Source organism: Octopus sinensis, linkage group LG11 (assembly GCF_006345805.1).
Source record: "Octopus sinensis linkage group LG11, ASM634580v1, whole genome shotgun sequence".
NCBI classification, from domain to species: Eukaryota; Metazoa; Mollusca; class Cephalopoda; order Octopoda; family Octopodidae; genus Octopus; species Octopus sinensis.
The window spans coordinates 69,471,090-69,490,591 of NC_043007.1; the positions used below are offsets into that span (position 1 = coordinate 69,471,090).

Here is a 19,502-nt window from a genome sequence, read left to right on the forward strand (position 1 = left end):
TACGGACATACATATATATCCTTATTATTATTGATATACATATATATATACACACACACATATATATTTATATTCATATATGTATATATACATTATATGTGCACATATAAACGTGTTTATATAATTTATGCATATGCATATCCTCGTCCATACATACATATATGTATATACACACATACATATATATATATATATATATTATATATATATATATATATATATATAATGTCCTCATCCAGTTAGTCTGTGATACAACTATACATCATATCACATATCACATGATGTAATATTATATTTTTAATTAAAGCCCACAAACATATTCTACATGTATACGTAAAATATAAATATAGAAATATGATAAATAGAATTATATTTAAGAAAAAAAAATAGTCTGAATTAATGGACGCTGGCTGTACACTTCTTCTTTACTCCGCACTCCCAACATTTCTTGAAGTATTTTGTTCTCGCCCAAACACATTGGTTGTTGCGTTTTGAAAGGAAGGAATGTTTATGGTGACATTCAGAAATAACAAAACGCGGATGCTGAAAAAGACAAAAATAAATACGTGTAATACATTTTAATCTCTTTATTGGCTACAAGAGCCGATCGAAAGAACAGTTAGAATACAAAAACAAAGGAGAAAGGGAATTTTCATATATAAATTTACAGGTGTGGCTGTATGGTAAGAAGCTTGCTTCCCAGCCCACAAGGTTCCGGGTTCTGTCCCACTGCATGGTATCTTGCACAAGTGCCTTCTACTATTGTCTCGGTCTGACCAAAGCCTTCTGAGTGGATTTGGTGGCGGAAACTGAAAGAAGCCTGTCATATATATGTGATGTGTGTGAGAGGGTGTCTTTGTGTCAGTGTTTGCTCTCCACATATGTGTGTGTGTGCCTTTGTGCTTGCCCCCACCAACACCATCACCACCGCCACTGCTTGACAACCGGTGTTGGTTTGCTTACATACCCGTAACTAGCGGTTCGGCAAAAAGTGTCCGATATTGCTAAGTAGCAGACTTAAAGAAAAATAAAGAAAAATACATTTAGTCGAATGAATACGATTCATTCGACTAAAAGTTCTTCAGCTGAGGCGCAATGGCCCAGTGGTTAGGGCAGCGGACTCGCGGTCGGAGGATCGCGGTTTCGATTCCCAGACCCGGCGTTGTGTGTGTTTATTGAGCGAAAACACCTAAAACTCCACGAGGCTCCGGCAGGTGGTGGTGGCAACTCTTGTTGTACTCTTTCGCCACAACTTTCTCTCACTCTTTCTTCCTGTTTCTTGAGTAACGCTGCAATGGACTCAAGAAACAAGCTAGATGTTCATGTTGGTGTTATGCCTTGGGTGTCATATATTTGGTTTTGCACAAAATATTATTCTAGAGAATGTTTAAGAACACATAAGAAAATTATGAGTTTGTTTTAAAATTTGAGATTACATAAACAGTATTTTACGTAGGATATGGGCAATTTCTATGAGCACTATCTTTTGAATTTCTGCCATTTGGGGGCTTCCTAGTATCTGAGCTAGGTAGGAATCAGCCTCTTTTGCTATCATTCCTTGGGTACATATGACAACAGGTATTGTTTTAGTCTTGAAATTCCTCATTTTGCTAATTTCTATTTCAAGATCTGCTCAGTTTTTTGGTAGGTCTTGACAGATACATTTATGTCGATTGGGACAGTCATATCAATGAGGAGAGAGGAATTATTATTATTATTATTATTATTATTATTATTATTATTAGTAGTAGTAGTAGTAGTAGTAGTAGTAAGTAGTAGTAGTAGTAGTAGTGTTACCATCATCATCATCATTACTATTCAGTAGCCTTATTTTCCCTGTATTGGAAGTGTTTTACGTAGGATGTGTGCGGTGCCTAGTAGTACGATTTTCTTTATATATATACCTGTAAGTCCTAGAGATTTTGTTATGTATTTGTCTGGATTTTTTTTTTTTTTATCATACCTAATGCGCCTACTATAACAAGAATTACTTCTGTTTTTAGATTCTATATTCGAATTACCTCTATTTCCAGATTTTTGTATTTTGAAAGTTTCTCCGTTTCTTCAGCTGTTGGTATTGATACAACGAATAGAAAGTATTTTTATTTACTTGATTATCTCTGCCAACTATATCCGACATATTAGCCCTGATTTCTCCATCTGTGTGTATAGGCATATCCCAGTGTATGGTTGCTTTCTCATTTTCTGTGACCTTTTCTGAGGTGTGCTTATATCATGTTTTTTCTGTTATTCCATAGTGCTGTCATAGCTTCCAGTGTATATAGGGCCCAACTCTGTCGTCTCTGTGATTACATTCCTTCTTGACCAGGACTGAGCAGCCAGAGACAATATAATTTTTTTTTCTTCTCCATCACTACATATACTGCAGTTACTTGTATTTCTTTTCTTTACATGTTTTTAGTGATTTCTGGTGGGAAGACTTTGATCGTGTGCTGCAATTAAAAATCCTTCAGTCGCCGCTTTGAGTCCTGAACTCTTAGCCACTGTTGGGATTTTGCTTTGTCTATTTCTTTTCGTTTAGCTTAACCCAATATTTGCCATGAACGGGCTTTTCTTGTCATCGTTTTATCATGATCCGTTGCCGTTCCAGTTTTAGTTTGGACTTCAGTTGTTTTACAACTTTTATCGTTCCTTCTTTTTCTTCATAATTGTTAGGTACTATGATTTCTTTTTTGTATTTGTCAGCTCCTTTAAAGACAAAAACGATTTTTTGTTCCGCTCGTGGAAGTAGGTATTTCTGTAATCCTACGGTGGATATTTTATAATAGTTTTCTAGCTGTATAAGGCCTCTAACACCTTCAATACGTTTACCTTTCATCCTTTCGACTCATCCTCTCGCCCAAAATGGATGCCACTGTGGCAAAATTTGAAGCCATTATCATTATTATTATTATTATTATTATTATTATTATTATTATTATTATTATTATTATTATTATTATTACTATTATTATTATTATTATTATTATTATCATCATCATCATCATTACAATGGTCTATACTAATTGGTCCTCTGCCACCATTTATTATTATTATTATTATTATTATTATCATCATCATTACAATGGTCTATACTAATTGGTCCTCTGCCACCATTTATTATTATTATTATTACTATTATTATTATTATTATTATTATTATTATTATCATTATTATTATTATTATTATTATTATTATTATTATTATTATTATTATTAACTCTCACATCCCCCATATGACTATTTGGATTTATATGTGTCCATAATCATCACTAATAATACATCCTCTAGCTTGAATGAAAGGAAGGAAGGAAGGAAGGAAGGAAGGAAGAAAGAAAGAAAGGAAGGAAAGAAAGAAAGAAGGAAGGAAGTAATGTGGGAAAGAAGAAAGGAAAGAAATAGGGATTATGATAATGTACAAAAATTATTTGGCATTTGTACACATCGACACTTACCTCGCATTCGCAATGACGGTTATAGTATCTTGCCAGTCCACGTCTCATAACTTTGGAGAGACTAAACCAGGATTTATTTCCCCAGCATAAATGCGTTCTCAGAGAACCATTATTGAAAGATGCTGAAAATAAAGAATCAAAATATGAGTTCGACGAGTTCACCTTGTAATCACACAGGGGTGTTAATACCTATCACTTCAACATCTTCCCTTTGGAGAAGGACTTCCGCTGGAAGTGAATAAATATTTTTTCAAACCATATCTCCTTTTTTGCGATTTATTTCCATCGAAAGCCTAAAAATGTTTTCGTTTTGGAACTGCTTCCAACAATTCCGTATATTTTCTTTCTCTTGTACTTGTGCGTCTTGGCTCGACGGTTTCTTGTGAAGAAAATTTCGTAGAGGACTTCGAAAATATCGTAGAAGACGTTTATTTGTTTAAACGTTGCGAAAGATACAGTCCTTATTGGTTTAAATTCCAGTATAGAAATTTCTTTTACTTGAAACTTCGCCTTTGCTTTTGTTCAAAGACCTAATTCATCAGTAAAACCTCTGGAAAAATCTTTTTTTAATTCTTTTTTTTTAAATTCCTCCGATGCCTTATTTGTCCTGGCGGAAAAACCATTCACAGTTTTACAAAAAATATTTATGGGGAGGTCCCATAAGTTACAGGTCCGTTACAGGTCGACATTTCTTCAATTTTATCTGTGTCATGTCTTGAATTTATAGTCCTCTAGCATTCCTCTGCTACTGCCTGTAGAGTTCATTTTTGTTCCTGTTCTAATTTTGTTAATATCCAGAAATGTATATATGTATTTTTCCTTGCAGTTAGCCATTGAACAAAGATTAAACATTTGAAAATATCCGGGGTTAATTCATTTAATTTGAATTTTCCCATTCTCAGTTTACCACCTAGCATAGGTAACGAAATCTTAATCATCTTTTTACCAAATTTAAACACTGCCAGCGAGTATTGTACAGGGAACTTCTTTCACAGAAAATTTTCGATAGAATGTTAATTGTATCATCGAAACAAATATCACCTGGTTTCTTCGGCAGAATATAATTACAATATTTTTTGTGATCGACAGGAGATAACTATCTTAAAAGTAGTTGAATTTTCTTCTCGTCAGTCCAATTGCAGCATTCTTCTTTCACGATTTCTTCGTATCTTTGAAAATATACAGAGATAGTAATAACTTCTGCTGGATTATTGGCAAACTCTCCACTCGAGTTCGCCGCGGAGTCCGACGTAAGCAACCCGGAAGTACCTTCAGGCGACTTCAACATTAATTCCAGCAACTGTTGCTGCTGTTGTTCTCTTTGCTGATGCAACCGCTGTTTCTGCTGCTGCTACTACTGCTGCTGCTGTTACTGTTGTTGTCACAGCTGCTGTTGCTGTGGCAACTTCACCACGCGGGCCAATATATTCACCTTGTTAACGATTTTTTTCTTTAGTTTCGTACTAAAAAATTCGACCGTCCGACGCTAGCTTCGAATATCTCGTCGCCACTTTTCTATCTTCCTAGTTGCACATATACAATTTTAGCGAAGCGGGGGTAAAGCAATATATTCACAGACGTAACTTCCGAGTACTAACACGCGAGACTCCAAGGCCTTATTTTCTATTTTCTCAACGGGACACCTTACTCTTTATAAGGGTTCGAAGAGTCCACCTTTTAATTACACAGGGGCGTTAATGTCTGACACTACGATACATGCATACATACATATATGCATACATACATACATACATGCATGCATGCATATATGCATATATGCATACATATACACGTATATGCATATATGCATACAAACATACACACATGCATACATACATACATACATACATACATACATACATACATACATACATACACGAAGGCGCGTAGCTTAGTGGTTAAACCGTTGCACTCACGGGCACAAGATTAAAGTTTCGTTAGCAGAACACGGCGGTGCGTTGTGTTCTTGAGAAAAACACTTCATTTCACGTTGCTCCAATCTACTCAGCTGTAAATGAGTAACTCTGCAACGAATTGGCGTTCTATTCAGGAGAATGTTGGTCTGCCCGCCAAAATTACATGTGATAATATTAGCTAGCGCAAAGGTCACAAAAACTGTAGATAACATTCTAATCAGGTATATGTCATAATCAGTAATGTACTGCTCATATATATATATATATATATATATATATATATATATATATATATATATATATATATATATATATATATATATATATATATATATATATATATATATATATATAATATATATATATATATATATATATACATATATACATATATATATATATATATGTATGTAATTAAAAATCATAAATAATATTTTTTAAATACTTTTTAAAAAGCACCTTAACACAGATGTAATGAATGGTAATCCGTATGAATTACCTTATAACACGTGTGTTTGAAAAGCTGAAAACAGCAAAAGCACTTACACATAAACTTCCTTCGGTCAGGTCTCTGTTAATCTCCTTTTTTAAAAGATCTTTTTATATATATATAATTCATAATTTTTTATTAAGAATTCTCTTACACCCTGTTCTCAATAAACTCACACCTCACTTTCAAAACCAGAGTTATCAGTTATATGGTGTAACACGATGCAATGAGATGCACAGTCCACCACAATATTTAATCTAACTTACCATGTATGAGGTATTTGTTTCCTTTTGTGAAACCATCCTCACACAGAGGCGACATTTCGAGCGTCACCAAAGGATAAGTGCCCATCTCGCTCAGACTTGATTCATTACCCTAAGGAGAGAATGGGAAACAAATCGTTGAGTTCGTTTCAATAAATACATATATTTTATATGAACAGATAAGAGAGTCACTATGGAACCTACCCAAAACAAGATCCACACGCTAGGAATAATCAAAATATATCCTTCTGACTTATCTACGTATATAATTGTGTTATACTTAAACATATCAAAGGGAGATGGAAAATTAATTAAAATTTTCACTTCCAGTGGCCTGACGTGTAAAAATTTAGTCTAAAAAGACTATGTATTAGTCATAAGATACAGTGTACATCTAAACACATAAGGAATCCGCTCGTGGGATTCAACACGCTAGAAAGAACAGCTAAGTTCTATAACCACAAAAATTAGTAAAATGTTTTTATTTTTCATTTTGTCCCTGTCAAATTTTATCCCTAATTTTTGTGGTTATAGAACCTAGCTGTTCTTTCTAGCGTGTTGAATCCCATTATTATCATCATCATCATCATCATCATCATCATCATCATCATCATCATTATCATTATTATTATTATTATATTATTATTATTATTATTATTATTATTATTATTACTATTACTATTATTATTATTATTATTATTATTATTATTATTATTATTATTATTATTATATATTTGTTCTCTGCTTACCTTAAAAATTCTTATAATTTTTAGAGTAGTTGTTGATGGTTTTATGTAATCAAATCTCTGCACGGGCTTTACCACCAAGGCTTTTACAACTGCAAAGAAAAAATCATCATCATCATCATCATCATCATCATCATCATCATCATCATCATTATCATTATCATTATTATTATTATTATTATTATTATTATTATTATTAAGGAAACGAGCTGGCAGAAACGTTAGCACGCCGGGCGAAATGCGTAGCCGTATTTCGTCTGCCCTTACGTTCTGAGTTCAAATTCCGCCGAGATCGACTTTGCCTTTCATCCTTTCGGGGTCGATAAATTAAGTACCAGTTACGCACTGGGGTCGATATAATCGACTTAATCCGTTTGTCTGTCCTTGTTTGTCCCCTCTGTATTTAGCCCTTTGTGGATAGTAAAGAAATAGGTATATGGTCTACCACTACGTTCTGAGTTCGAATTCTGCTGGGGTCGACTTTACCTTTTATCCTGTCGGGGTCGATAAATTAAGTACCAGTTAAGTACTGCGGTTGATGCAATCGAATATCCCCCTTCCCAAATTTCAGGCCTTGTGCCTATAATAGAAATTATTATTATTATTACTATTATAGACGTCATACCGTGTACAATACCATAAGGTTGATGATTGAAGATATTGTGTCTACCGGGGTTTGTACTGTTTGTCATGTCACCACAAGGACCTCAAACAGACAGTAGATTACGTAATATGCGTGCAGTTCCAAGTAACGCCGATTTTGCAATACATCTAGACTGTAGGTTATTTCTAAGGTTTTCAGATGTTTTTTCAGATTGGGTGGTTCTGAGCCCAATGTTCCGATGACAATAGCTACAACATCTTAGCGATCACAATTCTCAGGTCTCCATATTTATCAGTCTTTTCTCTTTCTTTCATGATAATATGTTGATCTCCTGGCACTGCCACGTCAATTATTAGGCACTCTTGTTTGTCCATCCTAAATGTTACTATATCCGGCCTTCGATGCTCTAACACCTTGTCAGTTTGAAATCAAAGTCCCAGACGAGTTTTGCCTTCCCCATTTTGTTCATTACCTTTTTCGGTGTATGTTAGTTCCAAGCACCCGTAATCTCATATCCATACTTACGGCATAGTAGCCAGTGGAGGTTTTGGGCTTCCTTGTCGTGTCTACGCTCGTACTCTTTCTGTGCAAGACTTTCACAATATTATTATTGTTGTTGTTATTTGATGAAAACACTTAGCTTATTTGGCTGGGTATGATAGAAAGTGTCAGCTGATCACAGCCAGCTGACTAAGGTGACACTTGTTTACTGGTCATGCTTCAAGACCTTGCGAAGAATTCTTGCAGTTCCAAGCAATGCTGATTTTTGTAGGTGTTCTACCTTCACACTTGCACCAATCTTTTTCAGCCATGTTGGTAATTGAGTGCTGATACTTCCAAGTGCACCAATTATTATTGGTATCACTTCTATTCTCTTCATTGACCACAATAGTTGTTTATTTTTATTCTTCTTTCACATTGATCCTGTTGTCATCGGAACATGCTCTGTCGATTATCATACATATTCTTTCTTTTTTATTTACCACAACAGTGTCCGTTTTCCGATTTCTGGTCGGGTGATCGCACTGAATCATTGAATCTCACAGGATTTTGCAATTCTCCTTTTCGGTGACTCATTCTGGAGTTTTCTTATACCAGGTGCTTTGCTTCTTGTAGCCCGTGGTGTCTACATAGCTCCCAACAGATCATTATTGCCACATTGTCATGCGTCTTTTGTATATACGTTGTGCCAATTTCAGGTATTCGCTAACCATGTGCCATGCCGTTCCGCCCCTCTCACCTCACATTCTGCATTTTTCACTACCGGTAGTATTGCCTATTCTGCACTTCATATAGTTGGTCATTAACGCTTGTTCCTTAACGCTTATTATTGTTGTTGTTATTGTTAAGACGGTGAGCTGGCGAAATGCTTGTCAGTATTTCGTGTCTTTACGTTCTGAGTTCAAATTCCGTTGAGGTCGACTTTGCTCTTCATCCTTTCGAGGTCGATAAATTAAGTACCAGTTGCGTGTTCGAGTCAATCTAATCGACTGGCCCCCTCTCCAAAAGTTTTGGGCCTTGTCTCTAGAGTAGAAAAGATCCTTTCGGGGTTGATGAATTAAGTACCAGTGAAACACTGGGATCGATGTGATCGACTATTCTCCTCCCCCAAAATTTCAGGCCTGGTACCTTTTAGTAGAAAGGATTATTATTATTTTGATTTGCATAATCTACATTGGGAATCTACTTGGTGTTAGTCTATCTTGGCTTTTATCCAATTAGTTCTTAATGCTTGATCTTATGCAGCAACTAACAAATGTCTATCTCTCTCTTCAGCTTTCCTTTCTGCAACTATAACCATGTCTCACTACAACTTTTTTGCTGCAACTATCTTTGGGAATGTACAATGCAACACCTTCTCTTGCCAGTCAAGTAATTTCTGTTCTTTTTTCTGGTTTTTAACTTCGTTTGGGTTTTTTTGCTTCCCTATTTCATGCTGTGACTCTAGCAGCTTTTAATAAACTTTCTTCACTATTACCAACATAGGAGTCTATATCTACTCTACTTAACTCTACGCAGTCTTAACCCTCTTCCGCCTTCCTTTCTAGGTATGCATAATCTTGCCACTCCTGCCCTTGGGTGGAGTCCTCCCTTCATATTGAATTCCTTCATGTTTGTCCCCCCCCAGTACTGCTTAACAACTGGTCTTGGCGTGCTCCTAACTTAGGAGTTCGGCAAAGATATGGATACAATAAGTACCAAGCTGCTTAAAAATAAGTAATGGGGGAATTTGTTCGACTAAAATTCTTCATGGCGTTGCCTTGAACCAAGCAGAACATAAAGATGATACGTACTTTTATAAGCGCACAAATACATATACACGTATACATACGTATACATAGACATATATGTACATACATGCATACACACACATACATACACATATACAGATACATACATACATACATACAAGCACACATACATACACACACATACACGTACATACATACATACATACATACATACATACATACATACATATATACATACTCACATACATACTTAAACACACATAAATACACACACACACACATACATACACACATAGATACATACATACACACACATATATACATACATACATACATACATACATACATACATACACACACATACATACTTACACACATACATAAATACGCACACACATACATATATGCATACACACATACATACATACATACATGAATACACATACGCACATACATACATACATACATACATACATACATACATACATACATACATACATACATATGCATGCATGCATACATACATGCATACACATAGTATATATAATATACATCAGCACTATTCATTTAATTAGCCTTATACTTAACGTCATGCAACGCTAGTGATTTTTTTTAACATAGCTTAGAACTGACATATGTCATGCCTTTACACCCAAGATCAATGGTCGTGGTGGTGGTGGTGGTGGTGGTGGTGGTGACGGCGGCGGCGGTTGTTGTCGTCGTCGCTTGCGGCGCCGGTGACAGTGGTGGTGGTGTTGGTGGTGGCAGCGATGGTGGTGATGGTAGTGTTGATGGTGATGACGGCGCTACAAATGCGTGCTGACGACGGTGTTTGTGTTTGTGTTGGCGTTGGTATTGACGATGGTACAAGAGCCCTGGTATATAGGCACGTTAGGAAAGGAAACTAAAGAGGCTTATCCCACCACCCCACCCCCACCCCACCCCATCGCCGCCACCTTATTTTTCTCAATACTCACCCTCTACAAAAACAGACCCTCCCTCTTTTATCTTTCCCCATGCTTTGCCTCTCTAGTGTTTTCTATCCATGCTAGAGAGGCTTTCCGCCACATGTGCACATACGCATGCACGCAAACATACATAAATAAATACAAACACACACACACACACACACACACACACACACATACGTGAAAATAGTAATGAAAATAAAGGTTTTGCTAGTCGGCATTTCTCATTTAAACGCCAGAAACCTCGTCCCCGCCTCCACAACTATCACAACTATGGATCCATCATTCCATTTCTCACCTATCCCACCCTCAACAGCACTGACATCATAACCCACAATTATCAACCATATCTTACTACACACACACATACACACACACACACACATATCTATATATTCTTTTATTCTATTACTTGTTTCAGTCATTTAACTGCGGCCATGCTAGAGAACCGCTTTAATCGAACAAATCGACCCCATGATTTATTCTTTGTAAGCCTACTACTTATTTTATCGGTGTCTTTTGTAGAACCGCTAAGTTACGGCTACATAAACACACAAGCATATATATATATCTTTATATATATAAAACTGTCTGTCTGTGTGTTTCCCTAAAACTTGAGAACTACACAACCAATTTCATTCAAATTTTACACATGCCTTACTTAGAGTCCGGGGAGTGTCATCGGCAAAAGAAATGTTCAACTCCTTGCCTAGAGCGAGCCCATAGCAATATCATATCTTCTCCACTATTTCAGTATTACGTGTTAAAAGTGAAACAAAAACATTTCTCTATTTTATGTCAGATACTTTCACTTTAACAATAAAAATAATAATAACAATTGAATTATATGTAGTAAGTAATAATTAAAATCAAACTATAATATAATCGTAACATAACAAAAGTAAAAATAGCAATTGGTATAAAATTGCATCAATGACTTGAACTTGAATAAGTGGTTTCACATGAATGGGAATAAATCAAAAATAAAATTAGCGTGCAGAAATGGAATAGTCCAGATGGATAATAAAAAATTAAATTAAAGAAAAGACTATTGTCTATAAAGTATACAATGTAGAGAAAAAAGATTTGAACACACGGAGGAAAGCACCTTCGAAAAGTGTCTTGGTGCGACTATGAAAGATATCTAATCAGAGGCGGTAAATTCGCCACAATAGAATCAAGGTTCGAGTCAACGGAGCGTGCAAGGGAGTACTCGACTCGAACTTGCAAAGTGGAAATATTTTATTTTTACCTTTATATCTGGGATGTAGCCACACTTCTATACAAGAGGGAGGACAAGATACAATTGATCGAAATTACAAGAGACGGGCTAACAATTCCAGTATGTTATATATTTTGAGTATTGTTATCACTAGCGATATCAAGATATAACTTTGTATTTTGTATTTTATGTGTAGATGTATATATATATATAGATGTACATGTAATATGTACACATATATATACACATATACATGCACTAGCACTATGACCCGGCAACGACGGATCTTTAATGCTAGTATAATATATATATATATATATATATATATATATATATATATATATATATATATATACACATACATACATACATACATACATACATACATACATACATACATACATACGACGGGCTTTCAGTTTCCGTCTACCAAATCCACTGAAAATGCTTTGGTCTCTCCGAGGACAAAATAGAGGACCTGGTGTCACGCTGAATCATGTGGTTTTTACAACAAAGTCATGCCTAATATTCTTCAACAAGAATGTTGTAGGCAATGAGCACGAAGTTTCGGTTGTCAGAGCATATTGCATGGTGGGCGGCCGAAAAGTTTATGGCGAAAGGCCTCGTTGGAGGCTCACACTTCCGAGTTGTTTTACAGGACATACAAAAACAGATGGACAGCTACAATAATTATGAATCTGAGAGAGGAATATATTGAATAAGATCATAATTAACTGATCCTCCTGTATTTTCTTTTACCCAAAGTCATATATACATATATATATATTATATATATATATTATATATATATATAATATATATATTATTTTATTCTTTTATTTGTTTCAGTAATTAGACAGCTGCAGCCATGCTGGGACACTGCCTTGAATTTTTAGTCGAATGAATCCACATCAGTATCTATTTTTAACCCTTGTTTTATCGTTTTCTTTCACCGAACCGCTAAGTTACAGGGACGCAAACAAACCAACACCAGTTATCATGATATACATACACACACACATGCACAGACACACACACACACGCACTCACACGTATATATATATATATATATATATATTATATATATATATATATATATATATATATATATATATATATATATATATATATATATATATATATATATATACATATATATATATAATATATATATATATATATATATATATATATATATATACGTCGGGCTTCTTTCAGTTTCGGTCTACCAAATCCACTCACAAGGCTTTGATCGGCCCGAGGCTATAGTAGAAGACACTTGCCCAAGGTGTCACGCAGTGGGACTGAACCCGGAACCATGTGGCAAGCAAGTTTTTTACCACACAGCCACTCCTACGCCTCTATACATAAACATATATATATATAAATATACATGTGTTTATGTGTATGTATGTACATATATATATATATATATATTATATATATATATATATATATATAGATATAGAGAGAGAGAGAGAGAGAGAGAGAGCGAGAGAGAGAGAGAGAGAGAAAGAGAGAGAGGTCAGGCGTGGCTGTGTGGCAAGGAGCTTGCTTCCAAGGTAGTCCTGTTCGGATACGACACTTCACACTTCCGGGTTCAGTCTCGCTGTGTGGAACCTTGGGCAAGTGTCTTCTATAGCCTCGGGTGACCTAAGCCTTGTGAGTGGATTTGGTAGACGGAAAGGGAAAGTACCCCATCGTTTATATGTATGTATGTATTTATGTATTTGTGTGTGTGTCTTGGTTTGTCCCCCAGCATCGCTGGACAACCGATGCTGGTGTTTACGTCCCTGTAACTTAACGATTCGGCAAAAGTAACCAATAGACCGATAGAATAAGTACTAGGCTTACAAAGAATTAGTTCTGGGGTCGAGTTGTTCGACTAAAGGTGGTGCTCCAGCATGGCTGCAGTCAAATGACTGAAACAAGTAAAAGAATATATATATATATATATATATATATATATATATATATATATATATATACGAGATTTAATCAAAACATATCCGGACTGGCACTATAAATAGTAAGCTACAACAAATATAAATTCGGTATTTATTGTTCTTTAAAGTAGTCCTGTTCTGAAGCCACACTTCACACTTCATTTTTTGTAAATGCGTGTGTGCACTTGTGTGTGTGTGTGAATGTGTCCTATTGCTAGCCTCTCTCATTCTGTACCAATCTGCTTATCAGAACAACCCAGTTTCATGTTATCTGTTCACATAACACATCAGGTTCCGGTCTGTTTTGATTAACGATTTTGAAACAGCACTAAATTAAAACTTGTCAACACTACCAGAAGGGGGGGAAATATATTCGCCTCACGCTAGAAGAGACTCTTAAAGTCAACAGATTTTTCCCTTATGAGGTTTTTCACGCTAACTACTTGATAAATTCTTATAAAGATTTTATCCTATTTTTAAATTGTAATTTTAACCGGAATGTATTCAGTGCTAAATTTTATTCTGAATAAACACGTGTACCGAGATGCAATTCGAATAGCCCGCCTCTTATATAGATATATAAGTGTGAATAATTCTACGTACTATGCTGGATACATGTGGCGTTCGTCTGGTATGTTCATTTTTTTTTTCATTTTTGTATGCCTTGATTATGCTTACACTGAAGATTAAAAAGTGCATTATGTGCACAAATTAGGAAATCATATGATCTGTAGCTGAATCTGTTTTTGAAAGGCTCGCTTCGAGAGTTGCATTCCCTCGCGTTCGGTACGTGTTTATTATGGTAGTTTTTGACTTTAAGAGTCCCTCCTAGCGTGAGGCATTTATGTATAGTAATGCCCTAAATATAAATAAATATATACATTTTTCCCTTATGATGTTTTCACGCTAACTACTTGATAAAGTCTTATAAAGATTTCATCCTATTTTTAAATTATATATATATATATAAAGATAGATAGATAGATAGATAGATAGATAGATAGATAGATAGATAGATAGATAGATAGATAGATAGATAGATAGATAGATAGATAGATAGATAGATAGATATAGATATATATCGTTGTTTATAGAAAGCATAAAAACGGAGAGCACACTCTAAGAAGCAAATCAGTTCTAATCAGGCCTTCACCAGTTAAATATATGTATATATATACATATATATATTATATATATATAATTATATATATATTATATATATATATATATATATATATATATATTGTATACATATATTACATTCATGTATATTCATATATACATAGACAGATGCATACATATGTATATATATATCTATATATATATATATATATTATATATATATATATATATATATATATATATATATATCACATATATTTTCATATATATATATGTATTATCATTTATGTATATATGTATATAACATATGCATGTATATATGTACATATGTGTTCATGCGCGTGTGTATACATACATACATGTGTGCGTGTGTGTGTGTGTGTGTGTAGTGTTCTTTAATTTTACAGAGAATTAGGGGTTGAAAGCACGAAATATATCAAGTCAAGGTATTAGATTGGCAGTAGAAGGCTTGGCAATCATTAACTCAAGAGATTCCTTCTCCAAATAATCATAGTAAGAAACCGAGGAACAATTTCATTGATCTCTGTCGGCGAGTTGACAGAATTGCTAGCACTTCAGACAAAATGCTTAGCAACATTTCATCTGGTTCCTTCACGTTCTGATTTGAAATTCCGCCGAAGTCTACTTTGCTTTTCATCCTTTTGGGGACCCCTTCTTCGAAAATGGAGATGAATACAAATAAACTGGACGGTTCATATGTAAAGTTAGGGTTAAATTTCAGGAGACAAATATTTATTTTCTATCAGGATACCGGGTCGTTGAATATGGAGCATTTTCTTTCCTCAGAAGGAAGTAACATACCAATTATTTCCAAGAAAACTGAATTCCTGTTATATCAGGAATCGTAGCCAAATAGGATAATCGGTTGGTGCCAGATAGCTGACAGACTGAACAGTTCCGTCCGTCACATGCGCTGCGCAAACTTCGTGGGTAAGCTATTTAACTTCATCAACTTAATGCTATAAGGTGGATCCGACCTCTTAATATAGCCGCCATATTTCTCTCCAATGGCACATTAAATAGCATAGCACGAAACCAAGGTTTCTCAACAATTTTTTTACCTATAGACCCTTTTGATTCCTATTTTACTCCGCTGGACCTCCATTGCCATTCGCTATTTATATATAAAACATCTTAATGTATTTTTATAAGTAAAAATTATTAGGAATTGTACAAAAAAATTACATTATTTTGTTTATTGTAGAACCATAACCAGTTTACTGCACATATATTTTTTTAAAAAGGAAATCTTGAAAGGATCCCATCCCACCATGGATCATTTGGACCCAGATTGAGAACCGTTGCTCTAAACTATGTAGGAACCTGGCCTTGTGGAATATATATAACAGCTTTTTGAGGTCATATTCAGATGTGGCTCATTAACACACTAATGATTCAGCACGATTATAAGTCATCTAACTACAAGTAGTTCGACGATTTCAAATTTTGGCAGGATGTCAGCAATTTCGTGGGTAGAGACGAATTTTCGTATATTTTACCCCAGTGTCACTTTGATGGCATGCACTGCTCTCTCACTCAGTAATAATAATAACAACAACAACACAACACAATAATAATAATCTTTTCTACTCAAAGCACAAAGCCCGAAATTTTGGGGAAGGGGGGCAGTAGACTAAATCGACCCCAGGACGTAACTAGTACTTAATTTATCAACCCTGAAAGGATGAAAGGCAAAGTCGACCTCGGCGGAATTTGAACTCAGAACATAAAGACAGACGAAATACCGCTAAGTATTTCGCCCGGCGTGCTAGCGTTTCTACCAGTAATCTTTTCTACTATAGGCACAAAGCCTGAAATTTTGGGGCAGTTGGGTAAGTCAATCACATCGACATCAGTGTGTAACTGGCACTTATTTCATCGACCCGAAAGCATGAAAGGCAAAGTCGATCTCAGCGGTATTTGAACTCAGAACGTAGCGGGCGAAATACCACTAAGCATTTCGTCCAGCGCGCTAATGATTCTGCCAGTTCGCCGCCTTAATAATAAAATGATAATAATAATAATAATAATAATAATAATAATAATAATAATAATAATAATAATAATAATAATAATAATAATCGGTGTTTCCTTCATCAACCTTAAATAAACCTTATTCAGGAATCTTCTGAGTAGGATGGGCTACTCAACCTGAAGAGAATTCTAACTAGGGCCCACCTGCAACGTGATGCAGTGTTTATCTTGATATGAGATCACCATGTCGCGCACATATGGTTGTGATGTATATGTCTGGTGTACCCTTATAAGACGGATAGTCATGATGGGTATATTGGGCTGCATACATTTATACCCCAGTGACACTTTGATGGCATGTGCTGCTAAGGGTTTCAAATTTTGGAACCAGGCCAGCATTTTTTAAGGGTGGGAGGGGATTTGTCGATTACAGTGATTCGAGTACTCGGCAATATAGGTCAAGGTTTAGAAAATCACGGGATGGTCATAGATGGAATATCTTTCGTCATACGTTTTTCTCAATCAAGATTGGCTAAGCACTTATTATTATTGTGAGGGCGCTTGGCTTAGTGGTTAGGGTGTTGCACTGACGATCGCGAGATTATGGTTTCAATTCCTGGACCGGGTGATGCGTTGTGTTCTTGAGCAAAATACTTCATCTCACGTTGCTCTGCGATCACTTCAACACCTGACGCGTGCACCTGTTCAGACAACGCCGATTTGATGGCGAGAGAGTGAGCTAATGTGTGGTATGAACATTTGATCACTACAAACAAATCCTTTGTGCAGGTCGTTCGGCAAAAGCTGAACCCTCGTACGTCGTCTTCAACAGAATAATTTATCATCATCATCGTTATTTTTTTTATGATCATTATTATTATCACTATTGTCCCCTCATCTTGTAGCAAATAAATGAAAACATTATTATTATTAATATTGAGTGAGAGAGCAGTGCATGCCATTTAAGTGACACTGGGGTAAAATATACGGAGCCCAGTATACCCATCATGACTACCCGTCTGATACGAGTACACTAGGCACATGCATCACAACCATATGTGCGCGATGTTGGTGATCTCATATCAAGGTAAACAAAACATGACCTTGCAGGTGGGACCCAGTTAGAATTTTCTTCTGCTCGAGTAACCCATCCCGCTTAAAAGGTCCCTGAATAAGTGTTGTTTAAGGATGTTGAACGAAACACCCATGTTTCCAGAGGTGAATTATCCAAACCCCAAAGAATCCCTCTCAACACATGGCTATGATGCTCCCTCACTACTTCTGCTCGTGATCAGAGATGCACATATCATCAGCCACTAAGGGACATGCTCAACTGACAAGCAAATCTGTGGTAGTGAGCAGAATATTTGCTGTAGCCCATCTTTTATACCAAGACAAAACAATGTACATGATAACACTTCCAAATAATAATAATAATAATAATAATAATAATAATAATTGATAATAATAATATCGTAGTGTTGGTGTTTGTGTGTTAATATTGGTGATAGTCATAGAAATAACACCACAATTAGTGGTAGCAACCGATACATGAAGTTGTCAATAATAACATATGTTAGTTTCTTACCGTATTCCGACTGACAGTACAGCGATTGTGGATGAGAAAGCATACAGCTGCAAGCGAACACTGACGCCAGGAAAAGTTCAGAAAAGATGATAGTGGTAAATAGCAAATGCCGCCAAAGGACTGAAGGAGATAATTTGACTGTCATTTCTTGCTGTGGTTGTTGTTCTCCTTGTAAAAAGCGGGTGTTGAAAATTCAAACTTTTATATATATATTGAGAGCCGCGGTGAAGAAAAATAGATGTTAAGTGAAGTCTTGGAATAAATTTACAAACAGCTTAAATTAAATGTATGAACCGCTGCTGTCAACCTCGTTCGTCAGATGTGACGAGATTGAATGAAGTTCTTATATATATACATATGGAGAGATATGGTTATATGCAAATGTTTTTCCTTCCCATAACTGGAGAAGGGAGTAAAGACTCGAGTGATTTAAACCGCATCGCTTCTGCTTTAACATCCGCCCACGTAAAGGTTACAATGGTCATATATCCGGTTCTGATTTTGATCATAACAAATAACGATGCCTACAACATTTTTTTCTCTATGTCTAAGAAGCGAAAATACTATTTTATAAGTATGTGTTATCTAATTGCGCATTTCTTTCTTCCGTTGCTGTGTATGTAGTATGTATGTATGTATGTATGTGTGATTGTGTGTATGCATGTAGGTAGATATTGATGTTTACACACACATACACACACCAAAACACACACACACACACATATGTATGCATGCGTGTATGAATGTATGTATGTTCGTATGTATGTACAAATCTATGTATCTATTTATCTATCTATACGGATAAAGACACAAGCACGCGCATATATGCACGTATATATATGTGTGTGGGTATGTGTATATATATATATATATATACATATATTAGAAGTATATACGCATGTGTGTAAACATGAGAAAGCATATATTTAAATATA

At 35.4% G+C, this 19,502-nt stretch overlaps 1 protein-coding gene across 3 annotated transcripts in view; it reads right to left on the reverse strand.

Moving 5' to 3' along the window:
- Positions 1-274: 274 nt before the first annotated feature.
- The window catches only part of LOC115217491 (metalloproteinase inhibitor 2), a 35,831-nt gene continuing 16,603 nt past the window's right edge, over positions 275-19,502 (reverse strand). For 2 of the 3 annotated variants that reach the window (XM_036507654.1, XM_036507655.1), the window contains exons 2-6: positions 18,568-18,768; positions 6,874-6,962; positions 6,128-6,236; positions 3,456-3,577; positions 275-543 (exon numbers count right to left, since the gene is read on the reverse strand). In XM_036507654.1, the coding sequence (XP_036363547.1) occupies positions 397-543; positions 3,456-3,577; positions 6,128-6,236; positions 6,874-6,962; positions 18,568-18,712 (612 nt within the window). In that variant the 5' untranslated portion in view covers positions 18,713-18,768 and the 3' untranslated portion in view covers positions 275-396. Of the gene's footprint in view, positions 544-3,455; positions 3,578-6,127; positions 6,237-6,873; positions 6,963-18,567; positions 18,992-19,502 lie in introns of those variants that run through there. The other variant, XM_029787200.2, reaches the window with a different exon arrangement.